Source organism: Danio rerio, chromosome 7, assembly GCF_052040795.2.
Source record: "Danio rerio strain M-AB ecotype USA chromosome 7, GRCz13ab, whole genome shotgun sequence".
In the NCBI taxonomy this organism is placed as follows: Eukaryota; Metazoa; Chordata; class Actinopteri; order Cypriniformes; family Danionidae; genus Danio; species Danio rerio.
In genome coordinates, this window is record NC_141027.1 from 9,991,303 (window position 1) to 10,010,539 (window position 19,237).

Sequence of the window (19,237 nt, forward strand, 5' to 3'; positions counted from 1 at the left end):
ATAGCCTCTTCCCTAGCTTTCCTAGTTACATAAACAATACGGTGATCACTGATACCAGCATCTATAACACCACTTCTCTTTAGAATGATCAGAAACCAATACAATATCAATGATAGTTTTTGTTATGGGGTAATTCTTGTTGCTCATTCAGAACAGGTTTTCATAAACACGCTGTTTGCTGTGAGCATCTGGAAACAGGCCTCTGTAATAGCGTACAAACAAACGAAATATTGATCTGTAGAACAATCCACAAAAACCACAACACCTCGCTGCATCTGCTGTGCTAAAGCAAAACCCGTCGACTCTATCTACTGTATCTCTAATGACAGCAGTGAGTCATATGAAGATTGATGTAAAACTGAATGAATCGGCCAGATGTGTGTGATTTGGTAAGAAAGTACACCTCCTTTTGTTCTCCCCGAGGTCCTTAGATTTACATTCTTCACAGGCGAGTTCGAAAAATCCTGCTGTTATTCAAATCAGCCAGTGAGCTTCGCCTCCAGATGCTGGTTACTCATCAATATCTGAATCCTCCCTTCAGTTCAGCTCTATACTTCTTCATTAACTTCAGCCTGTGTGGAATTGTCTTTGCTTTTTTTTTAATAGTCAGCATAGATATTTATATGGTATTGTTACTCACACAGTTTACATCTGCACGGGTAATGGAAGAGCGACGTCTTCTCCTTTTTTCTTGATTTTTAAATATTGCATTTGCTTTATATTAATGTTATATTTGTGCCGAACCACTGTGGTTTTGAAAGTAATCAATAGGGGTTGAAGCCAGAATTATTAGCCCCATTGACACATTAGTCCCAATTTCTGTTTAACAGAAAGAAGTTATGTATTTTTATGTATACATATGTATACACTCACCAGCCACATTATTACGCAAACCCTACTAGTACAGGGTTGGACGTCAGTTTTCCTTCAGAACTGCCTCAATCCTTCGTGGAAAAGATTCAACAAGGTGCTGGAAATATTCCTCAGAAATTTTGGTTTATATTAACATGATAGCATCACGCAGTTGCCACAGATTTGTCGGCTGCACATCCATGATGTGAATCTCCCGTTCCACCACATCTCAAAGGTGCTCTATTGGATTGAGCTTTGGTGACTGTGGAGGTTATTTGAGTACAGTGAACTCATTGTCATGTTCAAGAAACCAGTCTGACATGATTCACGCTTTATGACATGGCGCGTTATCCTGCTGAAAGTAGCCATCAGAACATGAGTACACTGTGGTCATAAAGGGATGGACATGGTCAGCAACAATACTCAGCTGTGGTGTTAACACAATGCTCAGTTGGTACGAATGGGGCAAAAGTGTTCCAAGAAAATATCCCCCACACCATTACACCACCACGAGCACTGAACCGTTGATACAAGGCAGGATGGGTTTATGCTTTCATGTTGTTGATGCCAAATTCTGACCCTACCATCTGAATGTTGCAGCAGAAATCGAGACTCATCAGACCAGGCAACGTTTTTTCAGTCTTCTATTGTCTAATTTTGGTGAGCCTGTGTGAATTGGTGTGGTCCTCTGCTGCTGTAGCCCATCTGCTTCAAGGTCGGACGTGTTTTGTGTTCAGAGATGCTCTTCTGCAGACCTCGGTTGTATCGAGTGGTTATTTGAGTCACTGTTGCCTTTCTATAAGCTAGAACCAGTCTGGCCATTCTCCTCTGACCTCTGGCATCAACAAGGCACTTGCGCCCACAAAACTGCCACTCACTGGATATTTTCAGACCATTCTCTGTAAATATATATACATAAACAAATTGGTAATAGCTTTTGTATTTCAGCCGAACTAATAGAAATAAAGAAAAAAATATAAGAATAAATACTTTGAATTTGAATTTACAAAAATTAGGAGGGTGCTATCGCAAATGGACCTGTCAGACGAACGTCGCTCACTTTAACGTAAATTTTGCCGAATAACTGTGCTGGTCACTGGGTGACAAGCTGTTGTAATATGCTGAAAGCATTATGTAAATAATAAATGTAAAATGTAGTCAATATAACTTATTTCTAAGACAACAATAAACTCTGTACTGCATCGGATGTCATTCCCTGATTGTAAATGCTAGCGCTCTCTGTTTGTTTCTGCAACCTGCATCCTGAATGTTTGCAAACATTGTAATTTATCTATATACTGTATGAAAATGATATATTTTTTTACATCACGATCAGTTAATCTGTCTTCTCTTTCTCTGTCTACAGGTGTATAACATGTTTCAGCACCAGAGTTTGGGTTTGAGGCTAAACATCCGAGTGACCAAGCTGGTACTCCTGCACAACCGTCCAGTAAGTTATTAACATCCAGATAAAGTTGAAGTCGGAATTATTATCCCCCGTGTATATTTTTTCCACAATTTCTGTTTAACGGAGACATGATTTTTATAAACACATTTCTAAACATAATACTGTGATGATGAACTGTCACACAACGCAGACACTTCAATTAAGGAGCAGATGGGTCCACAACCGTGACAAATACTTTTAATAACTCTTTTCTAATAACTAATTTATTTTATCTTTGCCATTGTAACGAGGAGTCTGACACGGAGGAATCCATTTGCAGTATATTTATTAAACACAGTTTAATCTCAATCACATAATAAGCACTTGCGTGCGAACTCACATCAAACGTGGTAATATTGGGTCTAAGGGCTGGCAGCTGGTTGTCAAGGAGTGTGATAGCAGGCATGGGTCAGAGGCAGGCGGCGTGGGTCAGAGCCGAGATATCAGGCTGGGTTCAGGGCAGGCGACGTGGATCAAAGTCAAGGTATCAAGCAAGGTTCAAGGAAGGTGGCAGGCAAGGCAAGGCTGGGAAACAGTCCAGGTAAAACACGGGAGATCAGACAAGGAGATAACGCTCAGTAATGTCAGAAGGGCAAAACAAGGCTGCGTCCGAAACCGCATACTTCCATACTATATAGTACGCCAAAATCAGTATGCGAGCCGAGTAGTATGTCAGAATTCATAGAATTCGAAAATCAGTATGCGAGAAGTACCCGGATGACTTACTGCTTCCGGCGAGATTCCGGAGTGCGCATCCCATGCATGCTGCGCTATCCCATGATGTCCCGTGAGCGAATTCATGAATGGAAGTAAAGCGACGCAACTGACGCAGGTAGGTCACGTGACCATGACAAAATGGCGGATGTAGTACGTCCGAATTCCATTAATTCTTTTCACATTCATACTGTATAGAACGTACTTTTCTAACGGCCGAGTAGTTCGTTTAAATTCAAATGCAGTACCTAATGAGTAGTAGGCGGTTTCGGACGCAGCCCAAGACTTCACACAGGAGTGAGTGTGTGAGCTGCTTATATGTGTGTGTGGATCATCAGTGGGATGAGCTGCAGGTGTGTGTAGTAATCAGTGTATGAACATGACGTAATGTTAGAAGTCCGGTGATGGTGACCTCTGCTGGCCAGCGAGGGGAATGACTGGGACCGAGTCGGTGACAGCCATGATGACAGTAAATAATATTTGACTAGATATTTTTCAAGATTTTCTTTTATTGTAATTAGTGACTAGTAATTGGATTAATTATGCAGGTTAGGGTAATTAAGCAAGTCATTTTATATCAGTGGTTTGTTCTGTAGACAATCGAAAATAATATATTGCTTAAGAGGGCTAATAATATTGACCTTAAAATGTTTTTTAAAAAAATGAAAAAACGCTTTTATACTTGCTGAAATAAAACAAATAAGAAGAAAAAATATTGTAGGAAATACTGTGAAAATTACTCTGTTAAACATCATTTTGAAAATATCTAAAAAAAAAAAAGAAAACTTTAGAGGAGGGCGAATAATTGTGACTTCAACTGTATATGCACACCTTGACTCAGCGTGCCATTTATCACTCACTCTCTGTTTTATTACTGAATTGCGTTCTGTCTAAAGGCTCCTGAGAGTCTGCCAGAAGCTTTTTTGAGTGCTCACCTCTAAAATGATGTATGTCAGGACGTCACTGAATTGCCATTAGTGTCATTTTGCAGCGTTGCTTGAGGGTAAACCCCATGGACTCCCACAATCTGATAAAAGCAAGATTAAATCAGGTAACTGATGGATTTAGATGCTTAAAACACACTGTCTTCAAGTCCTGCTGAACTACAGCAGCATGTTGATTTCATTGTGTGACTGATAAATCACCATTATTATGTCAGTTGCAGTCTGTGAGGGAAACAAAGATACTATTTGGTTTCAACTTTAAACTTTGATGCCAAACTGTACTGTACAGTGAGGGAAATAAGTTTTGAACACGTCGTGTTTTTTTCCTGGGGGTAATATTTCTAAAGGAGCTGTTACCATGGGATGGAACCAGACTTTGGTAAAACCCAAACAATGCAAATATAAAAATAAAACAAGTTCAAAAAAATCTGAGTTGTGTGTAAAAACAAGAAATGACAAAAGGGGAAAGTGCTGAACCACTGAAATGTATTTAATACTTTAAATAAAAGGCTTTATTAGTCATGGCAGCTTAAAGACCCCTCTAGTATGACGAATGAAGGCACATGCATTGCTCAGGTGTGAGTTTTTCACAGACTTCATCAGAGTGTCAAAATCTTGATAGTTCTGGGGTCTCGTCTATCAGTTCTGAGCTTTATTTAGCATTTTCTATTGGATTCAAGTCAGGTGATTGGGTGAGCCATTCTACAGCTTGGTTTTCTTTGGCTGAAAGCATTTGAGAGTTTCCTTGGCTGTGTTTCGGATCATTGTTTTGCTGAAATGTCCACTCTGGTTTCATCATCCTGCTAAGAGATGTTGGACTAAAGCAGCTGCTATTCATTTACACCAAGGAAGGGCAGAAGGTTGCTGAAGAACCACTCAGGGATTTCAGCTGCTGTCTGGGCTTTCACTGCCTTTCTACACCTTCCTTTGTTCATGTGTTTAACACTTTTTCTCTGTGTCATTTCATTTGATTTCACATTACTTCATTTGTGAACTAATTAGATTTGTTTTCTTCGCATATATGGATTTTTTTTGTTACCAACATCCAATTAAAATTTCAAGTCAACAGCACCTTTAAAAATATGTTTTCTGAGAAAAATGTTGACATGTTCAATACTTATTTCCCCTGCTGTTAACAAGTTAAGAGAAGTTACACATTTAAAAGTGAAACAAGAATATTATTCATCTTGCATGCAGAGACACAGAATATTATTCAAAACTTTGGTGAAGCCCTTATGCTGTTTTATATATATATATATATATATATATATATATATATATATATATATATATATATATATATATATATATATATATAAAAACTGGCAATTGATTCATTTGATGCATTTGAGCTCAAACAGCCGTACTGGCTGAGCTTTGATAAAACCAAAATCTTATTGGCTGTATTTTGAAAAGGGGAAGCACTACTATGTTTCTTCATGTTTATGCTGATATTATGTCAAACACTGAATAAAAATGCATATTTGAAAGCACTTCATGCGACCTTTAAATTTGTTTTATTCTTGTTTTGCACCAATTTGAGACTGATGTGTTTTTTTATGATTTTTTTGCATTAATTTGATATCCATTAAGATCTGTAATATTATTATAAATTATTTACATTTTAAAAGTCAGTTTTTGTTTGTATTTTATATTAAAACTGAATTTATTTCTTTGATGTAAAGCTGAATTTTTAGGATCAATTCTCCAGACCTCATCGCCCCATAGTTGAAACTAGAAGTTTACATACACTCTAAAAAAGGAACATAACCAGTTTTAAAAATAATGTCTGATGGTAAATTATACTAAAAGTTTTCTATTTTAGGTCCATTAGGATTATCTAAATCATTTACATTTGCTAAATGCCAGAACAATGAGATTTCTTGGTATTTTTTTAGCTTTGCTTTTAAACTGTATAAGTTTGGTCAAATGTTTTGCGTATCCTTTCACAAACTTCTCACAATAGTTTGAAGGAATTTTAGCCCATTCCTCCTGACACAATTGGTGTAACTGAGTCTTGCTCGTACAAGCTTTTTCAACTCTGCCCACAAATGTTCTATAGGTTTGAGATCAGGGCTTTGTGATGGCCACTCCAAAACATTCACTCTGTTGTCCTTAAAGCACATTTTAACTAATTTGGCAGTATGCTTAGGGTCATGGTCTGTTTAGATGACCCTTTTGTGGCCAAGTTTTACATTTCTGGCTGATGTCTTGAGACGTTGCTTCAGTATTTCTACATAATGTTCTTTCTTCATGATGCCATCTATGCTGTGAAGTGGACCAGTCCCTCCTGCAGCAAAACAGCCCCACAACATGATGCTGCCACCCCCATACTTCATAGTTGGGATGGTGTTCCTTGGCTTGTAAGCTTTCCCCTTTGTCCTCTAAATGTAACGCTGGTCATTATGGCCACACAGTTCAATCTTAGTTCCATCAGACCACAGGACATGTCTCCAAAAATTATTATTTTTCCCAGTGTAATTTAGCAAATTGTAATCTGGCTTTTTTGTTGATTCTGGCTAATTGATTTTGCCATGTTATCACAAAAAGAAGCAGTGTGTTTGGAATTTCCTTAAACACTATTCCACAATTGTGCTTCCAATTAACTCAAATGTTGTAAAGTAGCCAATCAAATACTTCTAAAACCTTGACATCATCATCTGAGCCTTTTCAGATGCAAAATAATCTTATTGTTTGTAAACTTAACTTTCAAAAAAAACTTATTACAATTTCTCAAAAAAAAATCTCTCTCATTATTCTGCTATTAAGCAGAACAGAAACAAATCTGATAATCCTGACTTACCTAAAAAGAAAAAGTGTAGTCACATTAGCATCTGACTTTTTAAAAATGGTTATGTGCCTTTTTATACAGTGCATGTAAACTTCTGGTTTCAACTATATATCTTAGGAAATCATTCCTTACTGACCACAAATGTTGTGCATTCAAACCATTATGCAATAAAATGCTTATTACAACGACTAGCAAGTAGCAAAGCAGCGAATCATGATTTATGTCAATATCATTAACTAAAGGCAGTTTGTCCAAATTTGATTTGCATGCCCCATTTTTCGGTTTCAAAACAAAATAAACTGCTCTCGTCAGTTTTATAGGGTCTTTAAAATAAAATCTCGTAGAGTAAACTATTTATCCCTCGGAGTCGATGTCATATTCAGTTCGAGGCAAACAGAAATGCGGTTGCGTGGGACAGAATTACTGCCCATTCATTATGTCTTACTGTTTTAGGTTTATCACAACAAATAAACCGTGAAAGCATCTAGTTTTACTGCAAGTGTTTGACTGTGAAATGGGAAATGGATTGTAAAGTGCAGATATTGTATGATGTGTCTCTTAGGAAAAGCTGAAGGTGGGTCATCATGGAGAAAAAGCCCTGGAGAGCTTCTGTCACTGGCAGCACGAGGAATATGGCGCCCGATATCTAGGAAACAATCACGTTCCCGGCAGCAGAGATGACCCTCCTCCTGTGGACGCGGCTGTGCTGGTCACCAGGTACTGTAGGATCAATTTGTGGGTGTTTACTTGGGGTGCAATGTTTCCATGGTTTTAGTGTCACAGTTTCGGTATGGTTCAGTATATTATATTTTCAGTAAAAAAGGGCATGGTTAAATGAAAATCTTAAGAAAAATATCTTCTAGCAAAAGCACTAGATAGCAAAGGCACTACTGAAATAAACAGTGCTTTTTAGGTTTTTCAGGTATCTATCAGTAGTTTTCAGCTACAGAAACTGTGGGGTTGGACAATGAAACATCTGGGGCCTCATGTATCAACGCTGCGTACGCACAAAAACTTTGCGTACGCCAGGTTTCACGCTCAGAATCGCTCACGTTTGGATTTACTAACGATGAACTGAACGTGGGAATGTGCGCAGCTTCACGGCAGCTTTATGGCTGGCGTACGCACATTTTTTGTGCGTGTCTGTTTTATTTCCATTGGCGACTCCTAGAGGCAGTTGTGTTAAATTGCTCTCTACAAAGTGTCTGAGCCTTGTAATGGCAGCTGAATGAGACGGGTTCATCTAGCAGGTATATAAGGTTTCCATACCATACAGTTGACCAGCTAAACATTAAAGCACAATTTGCAGCGGTCGCCTGTTTTTCCATTGTAATCTGAGCTATCTACTGCACACACATTGCTATAAAGACACTATCTGAAGATGAATTTGCATACGTGAATCAGAAACTTTTCCATTCAATAAATGTGCAAATAAAATATGATGCACAAACTTATTAATGATTCCTACTTGTCTTTCTCGTGATAAATAGTTGGCAAAAAAAAAAAAGAGGAAAGAGTTCATCAGACGCTGGATTCGAACCGAGTTCATGCTCGAACGTGTCAAAACATGTTGACATGCGTCTTACGAGCTGCGCTACTGAGACTGTTAAGGGTACCGCAACATTTTACACGTATAAACCACACTATTTCTTTTTTAATTCACTCAGTGCGATGTTCAGACCCAACTGTGTTAACCGCATCAGCTAAACTCTCCCACTCTATTTTTTTCTTTTGTTGTTAATTCCGGAGAACAAACTTGCAAATTACACAGATTTTCTCCGGTCTACCCACGAAAGCAGCACCTCCAATTCACATTCTGTTCAAAGTTTCTCTTCTTGCTTGCTTTTGCCATTGCTTTTTCATTGGGTTTTGCCAAAGTAGAGTCATTAGCATATTCATACGGGGGAGGAGGCAGGGAGGGGTTTAGTGCTCGTGCATGTTGCGCTCAGTTTCACGTTCATTCGCATGTACAAAGACTTGCGTGGAAATCATACTAAAACATTGCGTACGCACAAAGCTGTAAATGTGTGTACGCAGATAAAAATTCAGATGTATGAAACACTGCGTACGCACATTTACAGCTTTGTGCGTACGCAATGTTTTAGTATGATTTCCACGCAAGTCTTTGTACATGAGGCCCCTGGTTTCCTTTTGCAGCCAATAGAGCATCAATTGGTCTTTGGAATAACAGATTCAAATCCTGCACAGTGGCCAGAGGGATTTTGAGTCATTCTTCTTTCAGATTAGTGTTCAGGTCACTGCGTGATGCTGGTGGAGGAAAATGTTTCCTGGGTAGCTCTTGTGAATGCAGGCCATGATAGATGTTCAACTTCATGTTCATCAAACCACTCTGTTAGCAGTCTTGCTGTGTGTATTAGTGCATTATCATCCTGATACACGGCACCGCCAGGTTACAGTGTTTGAATCATATGGGTGTCGCACACCGAATGCATCGCTTAGCTACGCACCACTCAGTGCCATGCATTTTAGAATTCTCAACATAGGTTTCTATAAGGGAACGCATACCGGTGCCACCAGTCGGGGGCTGTCCGCGGGGCCCTACTATGACTCAGGGCAGTGTTCATATTTCTGCCACGCCACAAAGCATCCGGTGTGTGTTACTTCTTACTGTTATGTGCGCGTCGCATTGCGTCGCCGAGCAGCACATGTGGTGTGTGACGCGCTATAGGATGCACACGGTCCTCCAGAATGGTTCGCTAGTCCTTAGCAGTGGCACACCCATTTAGCACAAGTATTTGGCCTACTCTGGCCATGCAACAGTCTGGTTGGTACACTTCTTTGGGGCTACTCCACACCGTAACTCTCCCAGTTGTGGGAAAGACAGTGAAGGTGGACTCAATAGAAAACAATGCATGTATCACATTGTCAACAGTCCAAGATTTTCACTGCTGGCACCATTGAAACTAACGTTTGCACTTTGTCACGTCATGCTTTTTTTTCTGATTGGATTGCTATCTGACATTACCATCTATTAAAATAATCTGATTAAATAACCGCTTCTTATTTGCACTTACCACATTCAATTCAATTCATTTCATGATTATTTGTATAGCACTTTTCACAATAATTATAGTTTCAAAGCAACTTTACAGAACTTTACATTATTGGGTTACAGCAGGGCTTAATTTGTGCCGGAACACACAGGATTCTCTGAAATCAGATTCGGCTCCTAATTTTACCGATCCCCCTCCTCAACGGCCCTTCTCACCCATCCGCTGTTCACTTTCACTTTCTTCCGTGACTCCCCAACCCTCTTTACTTTCGTCCGCGACAACCCTGCCCCCCCTCCTCCTCTACTCCCCTTCGCCCGCTCTTCCCTTCGGTGCACGACACCTCGACATCCTCAGGTAACATGCCAGATCCGTTACCCTGATCTGTTTCAGGACCTCGCAAATCACAAATTAAGCACTGGATCAAAATAAAACAGATTTTGATCTACTGGATCTACAATCAAAATCAGAAATGTTAAGGTTATTAGTTACCATAACTTTATTAGTTACTAATATCGTTAACTAATAACAATAATTAATAACTCCTTATATTTATATTGCACACTTTTGGGGGGAATCTCCTCATCCACCACCAGACGGCAGCGATATTGTGCCAGATCGCACACCAAACACCAGCTGATTGGTGGAGAGGAGACAGATGAACCCTATGGTTAGGAGGCCATGATGGACAGAGGCCAGTGGGCAAATTTGGCCAGGATGCCATGGTTAAACCCATACTCCTTTTTAAAGTACATGGGATTTTTAATGTCACTAAGCAGCAAAGAGTCCCCATCAATATACTGGGGCATTAGGACTCACACAAGCCACAGGTTGAGCGCCCCCTACCCCCTGTCTTACTAATAACACTTCCGGCAGCAACCTAGCTTTCCCATGTGGTCTCCCATCCAGGTACTGACCAGTCGCAGCCCTGCTTAGCCTCAGTGGGTGACCATGTGAGAGTTGCAGAGAGCTAGCCGCACACCACTAATAGCTTTTAACAGTTGAAGTTACGACATTGATATATAAACATAAGCCCTTTACACACATACAGACCTTTCCGGAAAATAACCGTCAATTTTCCAGAAAGGTCTGTATGTGTGAACAGGCCCCTTTTGAAAATACTGGTAAATGCGTTATGGCTATTTTCTGGAAAGAGAAGTCGTAACATTACTGGTAACTTGCCGGATAGCTGCGCTGTGTAAACACAAAAGGAAGATTACCGGAAAGAGCACGCACACGTCTAGAACGTGCTGACGTGAAACGCCTATTTTAGCGCCAATCAGAACATTCAGACACATTCACATCTGCGCTGTTTATGAAAAAAAAAAACTTTGAATATTTTTCTGGACACATTTAGCTGCTGGATGTTAGTCAGATAACGTTTCTATGTTCCATATTTATGCCAACTGCGTAAATTATTATCAATAAGATGCTTATGATAAGTCGTTGTTTGTTTACCTTCAAGCTCTTCTTCCTTCAGTTGCTTGATGCGGTGCATGTGCACATGAAGCAGCCGGTGAGCGCCAGCACACACAAATATATCATGTACATCTCGACATGCGAAAGTGTTCCTCTAGATGTTTTCATCGACAAAGATCCATCCACGTTTGTAATGCAATCAAATGTTTACCAATACAAGCGCAGCCGTTTAGAGGTCATTTCTGGTCGATGATGTCAGAATTTACCGGTAGTTTGGAATGGATGTGTGAATAGTCTTTTCCTGAAAAATTCCGTAACATCTTGCCTGTGTGATTTGTTTTGAATTTTGAATTTACCGGTTAAGTCAGTCCGGAATTTTTTTAGAATATTAGCCGGTATCACTGTGTGAAAGTGGCTATAGTTACCCTGCATTTACACAGTATATAAGTGATGTTTAAGTGTACATATTCAATTAAGGGTATATGTGTATTAAGTGTATTTGTCAACCCAAGCTCATTCTGATAATGTAGCTCCGCGGACGTTTCTGGAGACCACGATTTACATGGCCGGAGGTACGTGTGGCCGCATTTGGTTTTTTCGAGCGAACGCTACGGGGCAGTGTGTCGCCGCTCCTCTTCTTCGTGCTCACCGGCTGTGACGGATCACCTCCGTGTGGAGGGCTTTCCCGCCACAACTAGTTTGTCCGCTTAGCTCGTAGTGTTACGTTTTCGGAGCGGAGGCCCGGAGGAGGAGGAGCCGGCAGGCAATGACGGAATTGGTTCGAGTCCGGGGAAGAGCGGTTCCAGAAATCAAGTAAGATGAAAAACAGAATCTAAAAAATAAAAGCGGACGAGTTCGTGACGGGGCGAGAATGCGGCAAAATCCGAAAACTCAAAATCAGACGAGGGCTTTTGCTTCTTTTTTTTTCTGGACGGCTTTTGTAAATTGTTGCTTGGGTTTAGGGAAGAAGGAGGAGGAGGGTGGCTGGGTCGGCCGATTGGCCACCCTCCCAGTCGATCGTTCAGTCATTCAGTCCGTCAGTCGGACAGACGGTCGCTCGACAGCGGCCTCCAGCTGCTTTTTGCGCGAGAACAGCACGGGCGTGAATGTCGCGCGCTCCCAAGAGGCGTTCGAGACGCGAAAAAGCGCGGAACAGCGGCCTCTTGCGGATTTGTGAAAACAAAAACTGCACAAATTTCGCGGCCTCCAGAAACCTCCGTGGGGTTGCGTTTCCACAATGAGCCTGGGTTGGTATGTGTTGTCCTCGAAGACATCTATGCATCTATGCACATGTACATTATCTAAAGAAGCCGGCAAATTGAACTGACTGGTGAACATGATCCAAACAGAAACCAAAAGTGAATCCAAAAATCCATGACTGTACTTCTGTGTCCTTCTCGGAATAACCTAGGAACTTTGCTGTCTTTATATAATGCATCGCTGTTACCCATCTAGCTGAGGATCATTTTAGACACTGCGTAATATCACCCTGCCAGACCCAGAGATTGCCTGAATAGATACAAAAATGGTAAAACTCTTGCAGAGCTCTAAAATGAGCCTATTTTCAAAGAAAAGCGTAGTGCTCCTTTAAGTATTGTGTAAATGTTCAAATACTCTTGAGCCCATCACATCTGCACAGGCTTCATTGCGAATGTCATTCTTTCTTTCTCCATCTCTCGACTTTTCCCTTTCCATTTGGTCACACATGTCCTTTGAAGTCCGCTATCTTTCAGCTCTTGGCTGCTTGAGACAGATTTAACCTTTTCCCCGTCCCTTTTATTGGGATCCAACACATTTTGTACCTGCCAGTATCTGAGACCCTAATAATCTCTCTGTCAGCGAGACAAGTTTGCTCCAGATCTTCATCTACAACAACAGATTACCAGAGCCAGCCAAAACACCACATTCCCAGCTCGGGATTAGGGTTTATTAGCACACTGTAATTTTCAGAATCAAGAAAGAAAAGAAAATCCTTTTGTTAAAACGACTCATGTGAGCTTGTCAGATGCTATCTGTCATGGCGGGCCCGAGGAGCTCCCAGCACACACAGAGAGAGCCTTTGTTTCCCCCCTGTGCCGGGTTAAATATGATCTCCGCCGGTGTACAAAAGGAACTCTCTATAAGGATGCGGCGTACGGCAGCAACATCTGTCTCGGCTTGCATGCCAAGATGGCTCAGGGCAGCGGGAATGCATCAAAGCAAATTAAGGCTTGACAAGGTGCGCCTCGGTTTCCTCTCTCACAGCTTTGTAGGAGCTGTCAGTGGCTCGTCCCGGCTTCCCGCGGCACTTGCTGACTGAAAGATTATCTGCTTAATGCGTCTGCGGCCACGTACAAACACACACACCACAATGCGCTCTTCACGGCTCTTCTGAGAACATAAAATCAGCCATTCGCCAAGACTAATAAAATCATTAACGACCAATCAGCGCTCATGTTGTGCATTTAAAGGTCCTGTGAAATGTAAATTATTTTTTTATTTTATATGTTAGTTTCAGTCTGTTAGTTTTAAGGCAACCCAGGCTCATTGCGGAAACGTAGTCCCGCGGACGTTTCTGGAGACCGCCGAATGAGTCCCGGCGGGTACGTACGGCTGCAGTTTTTGTTTTCGTGAATCCGCGAGAGGCTGCTGTTGTGCGCTTTTTCTGTCCGACTGACTGGATGGTTGACTGCGCGACCGGCCAATTGGCCGACCCGCCCTCCTCCTTACCTGAACCCAACCAATTTAACCGATCGACCTGCCCGCCCGCTCGCTCGCTTCCCTAAACCAGAGCAACAGTTTACAAAAAGCCGTCCGAAAAAAAAAACCCAGATTTTTTTTTTCTCTACCTCGTTTTCGGATTTCGCCGCGTTCTCACCCTGTCACGAAACTCGTTCACTTAATTTTTGGGATTCTGTTTTTGTCTTACCTTATTGCTGGAACTGCTCTTCCCCGGACTCGAAACCGGTCACCGTGGTCGACTCCTCTCTGCATCTCGAGCCTGCCGACGTACACGGTGAGCTGAGTGGACAAACTGGTTGCAGCGAAGAAGCCCTCCACAAGGAGGTAAGGCAAGCGCGAAAGGGAACCGCGTCACACCGCCCTGCAATGTTCGCTTGGAAAAAAATAAACGCGGCCGTACGTACCCCCCCGGGACTACGTTTTCAGAATGAGCTTGGGTTGTTTTAAGGATATCTGTTAGCTAATGTGCTCCAAAATTTGTGTTTTGAAAATATTAGGGATGCACCGAAATTGTTTTTTGGGCTGATATCGATAACCGATAACTCTTTAGATTCGGAGGCAGATAACCGATATATAGGCAAGTTAATATAAATATTTTAAAATGTTATATTTTTATACAGTGAACAACTGATTTTATTTTAAAACTTCATAAAAGTTTGAACTAATCTTATGAACTGAATAGCCTACTTAAAGCAAAAACACTATTATTACAAAATTGCAAAGTGATAATGTATACCTGTAGACCTATATTCATGATTTCACATATATCTGCATGGCAAAAATAAATTATTTCCTTTTCGTCATAGCAAATTAACAAACAACTTGACTGTTGCATAAAAATAATAGGTTAACCTGTTAAGCTCTGCCGGTACTGGGTCCGTGACGTCATCGGCTTTCACTTTAAAATTTAAAGGGCTAGCTTTGCACCAGATCCCCGTAAGTGGTTTCGTTTGAAAGTGTAGAATCTATATGTTATGCACATTGAAACACACATTGAAACACTTTCAATAGTGTTTTATGAAAATTCAAAGGGTTTTCTTTAAAATGACAACATTTTTGCATTTACACCTCTGCATGTGGATTTGGGAAGCTTTTAAATTTGGGTAGGCAAAATCCAGGTGAAAATCCCAAAACAGAAGCAAAGTTTAACTGGTTAAATAACAAAATTTTGATTACCAAAAACGTTAAAAATATATATTTAAAATTAAATGAAAATGAAAGAACTATTAAATGCAATTAGAAATTGTTTTTATTTTAAATTAACAAAAAAACATACATAACACTGTTGCCCCCATGCACACCCAAATATGTTAAATAACACTTATTCAATAATATCATATATTTATTAATCAGAAGGCTTTGTCGCATCAGTGTGTGTGTGTAAGTGTGTGTGTGTGTGTGTGTGTGTGTGTGGTGTGTGTGTGTGCGTGTGCGTGTGCGTGTGGTGATAGCTAGGCATGGGCCAGTATATGTTTCTGAAGGCACTATAACTTTGAATAAAAATACCACAGTTTCAAAGCGTCACGGTATTGTGATACTGCTCTAAAATTAAAGAGGTATTGTGATTACTGCTCTAAAATAAAGACTAAAACACTATTTTTAAATGTCTTGGTAAAAACATTTTCGTTTCACACAATTTATTTTATTTTAAGAAACTTATTTTGGAACAGTAAAATTTTCAGCCTTAATATTTCAATTGAATCATTGATTTCTGCTGTCTTCATTAGTTTCAAAAATATTTTTTTACAACAAATAAAAAATATATTAAGTCCATATACCTTGGGAGCGGTTAAACAGAACATTTCAATGGTATTAAAACCTTGACTTTTCCAAACCGCGGTAAACCTTGAAACCAGTTATCCTCCCATGCCTAGTGATAGCCATCACATGAGCTTGATATAATATCATAAATATGCAGATTAAACTGAATACAATCTTAGGCTACATCAACAATACATGCCAAGCAACACGTTGATAAGAACAAATAATTATTTTAGATTACAAACAGCCCAAATTGCTCAGCATGTCTGCATCTCTACATGTTAACACATGCAATATTTTTCCTGAGGCGATTTAAACCAAAATACGCAATGACACTCTATCAAACATATAAGGAATATGGTTACTTACTGGGTTATTACTGCACAGCAATACTACACAAAGAAAAGACGGACTTTGAAGAAATAAATAATGTGAGGAAAGCTTCTTTATAGAGTAGCCGAACTGGAAACTTATGCCTATGCACCCGGCAAGTCTGAACAAGTTTCCACATATGTGCGTGTCAGTTAGTTATGTACATTTATATATCTATTGGCTTGAAGATATTGGACTAACTTTGATATTGGATCGATAACAGTAACATTAAAAATTGCATTTATCGGCCGATAACGACATGTCTACCGATATATCGTGCATCCCTAAAAAACTACAAAACTTCTGTAAACATCTAAAGCTTGCAGTTTGTCGATTCCGACTTTGCATTAACATTTTTTTACATCACCTCATATTTTAGCTTCTCATCAAATCTTCCAACCAATCAAATGCTTTCTAGTATCTGAAATTCTCCGCCCCCTTTTATTTGCTTTTTATTTGATACTCTTGAGCTTACCCACACTCACTGGCAGAGCTATGATAAAAGTGAAACGCTATTGGCTGTTTTTTAACGTGGAGGAGCTACTCTGTGTCCCACCTGCTCTTCATTTTCAGTTGAGAACAAGTCATTCATTCATTCTCTTTTCGGCTTGGTCCCTTTATTAATGTGGGGTCACCACAGCAGAATGAACCGCCAACTTATCTGGCACGTTTTTACGCAGCGGATACCCTTCCAGTCACATCCCATCTCTGGGAAACGTCACAATATATAATTCCCCTATACAGCATGTTCAGCTATGCCTAGAAATATCCAGGTTTTCATTATATGGTACCTTTAATAGACCTTACAGACCAAGATAAAATATATAGAAAGCATCAGATCTACATATATTCTTCACACCTCTCTCTTAATCAAATTACAGAGGATTAATGATGCTGTGAAATGTATGATTGTCAACAGAGGCCATCATTTAGCATGTTTCAGTCAGCAGTCTCTGCTAACATTTACAGGTCTGATTGTTATGTAATGCTGGCACTTGCAGATTTCCGCACGAGTTTCCAAATTGGAAGTCTACACTTTCTGCTGCACCTTTCCAAGTAGGAAGCTGGAAATTCTGACTCTGCTGAATGGAACACAGCATTAGCTACGCTGGATGAGGTCAGACATGCTTTAAGCGAGAGGCTTTTGCGACACTTGTGTAGGCCTGGACGACATGATAAAAATCTTATATCTTGATTGAAGTCATCTCATATCCTGATAACGATATATATCGCGATTCCTCTTCTACAAATTCAATCAATTATTAATGTATTTACATTGACAACATGGAAAAGACCAGTGGTCTCAAACTCAATTCTTGGAGGGCCGCAGCACTTAACAGTCTCTAGTAGTCTTGATCACCTTGATTAGTTGGATCCGCTGTGTTTAATTAGGGTTGGAGCAAAACTGTGCAGTGCTGTGGCTCTCCAGGAATCCAGTTTGAGACCCATGTTTTAAATTGTATTCTCGACAATTTACTCATTCATTTATGAGCATATTTCACACTTTGTTTAAAACTTTTGGGTCAAATGTTTGATTAAGAATGTAGAAATCTAAAATGAATATAACATGCTTTTCCGAAACTAATGAATACAGGTCCAACCTAACAAAATGTAAGGGACCATGTATGTACACAACGTTTTACTCATTCATTTGTGATCATATTTCTCACTTTACACTCTACGGCCACTTTATTAGGTACAGCTTACTAGTACCGAGTTGGACCCCCTTTTGCCTTCAGAACTGCTTTAATCCATCTTGGCATCGATTCAGCAAGGTGATGAAAATATTCCTTAGAGATTTTGCTCCATATTGACATGATAGCATCACGCAGTTGCTGCAGATTTGTCGGCTGCACATCCATGATGTGAATCTCCTGTTCCACCACATCCCAAAGGGGCTCTATTGGATTGAGATCTTTTGACTGTGGAGGCCATTTGAGTACAGTGAACTCATTGTCATGTTTAAGAAACCAGTCTGAGATGATTCACGCTTTATGACATGGTGCATTATCTTGCTGGAAGTAGCCATCAGAAGATGGGCACACTGTGGTCATAAAGGGTGGACATGGTCAGCAACAATAGTCAGGTAGGCTGTGGTGTTGACATGATGCTTAAATCCTACTAATAAGCCCAAAGTGTGCCAAGAAAATATCACCTACACCATTACACCACCAGTCTGAACCCTTGATAAAAGGCAGGATGGATCCATGCTTTCATGTTGTTGACAGCAGATTCTGATCCTGCCATCTGTATATCGCAGCAGAAATGGAGACTCATCAGACCAGGCAACATTTTTCCAATCTTCTATTGTCCAGTTTTGGTGAGCCTGAGTGAATTGTAGCCTCAGTTTCCTGTACTTAGCTGAGACAGGAGTGGCACCCGGTGTGGCCTTCTGCTGCTGTAGCCCATCTGCCTCAAGGTTGGACGTGTTGTGCGTTCAGAGATGCTCTTCTGCAGACCTCTGTTGTAACAAGTGGTTATTTGAGTTACTGTTGCCTTTCTATCAGCTGAAACCAGTCTGGCCATTTTCCTCCGACTTCTGATATCAACAAGGCATTTGCGCCCACAGAACTGCCGCTCACTGGATATTTCCTCTTTTTCAGACTGTAATAAAGTTTACGGCCCTTTGGCCGCCGGGAAGAAGGAGGCGGAGAACCGACGCAGGTTTAAATTATTTATCAATAGCAGTGACGGCAGCTCCTCACGGAGGCTGCCGTCTAAACCAAAACAAACGGACGGCAGCTCCTCACGGAGACTGCCGTCAAACTGAAAGTAAAATATGTCCGGGCCCGGTCCTCTCTCGGCTTCCTCTGCCATTGTTTCTCCTTTAATTGTACAGAGCTCCTTCCGTGGGATCCGCAGCAGGTGCGCACCGCAGGTGTATTCCCTTACGCGGTGGCCTCACTCCGTTCCCACGGCTCTCGGCCACGCCCCCTCGCCACACAGACCATTCTCTGTAAACCCTAGAGATGGTTGTGCGTGAAAACCCCAGTAGATCAGCAGTGTCTGAAATATTCAGACCAGCCCGTCTGGCACCAACAACCATGTAACGTTCAAAGTCACTTAAACCACCTTTCTTCCACATTCTGATGCTCAGCACTGCAGCAGATCGTCTTGACCATGTCTACATCTCTTAATGCATTGAGTTGCTGCTATGTGATTGTCTGGTTAGAAATTTGCATTAACGAACCGTTGGACCTAATAA

General features: G+C 40.7%; 1 protein-coding gene across 3 annotated transcripts in view; it reads left to right on the forward strand.

The window, feature by feature from the left end:
* adamts17 (ADAM metallopeptidase with thrombospondin type 1 motif, 17) overlaps nucleotides 1-19,237 on the forward strand; it is a 328,430-nt gene that overhangs the window by 69,474 nt on the left and 239,719 nt on the right. For all 3 annotated transcript variants that reach the window (XR_015495085.1, XM_087260202.1, XM_087260203.1), the window contains exons 5-6: nucleotides 2,219-2,302; nucleotides 7,311-7,465. Coding sequence is in view for 2 of the 3 variants with exons in the window: in XM_087260202.1 (XP_087116328.1) it covers nucleotides 2,219-2,302; nucleotides 7,311-7,465 (239 nt within the window). In the remaining variant the exon portion in view is untranslated. The remainder of the gene's footprint in view (nucleotides 1-2,218; nucleotides 2,303-7,310; nucleotides 7,466-19,237) is intronic.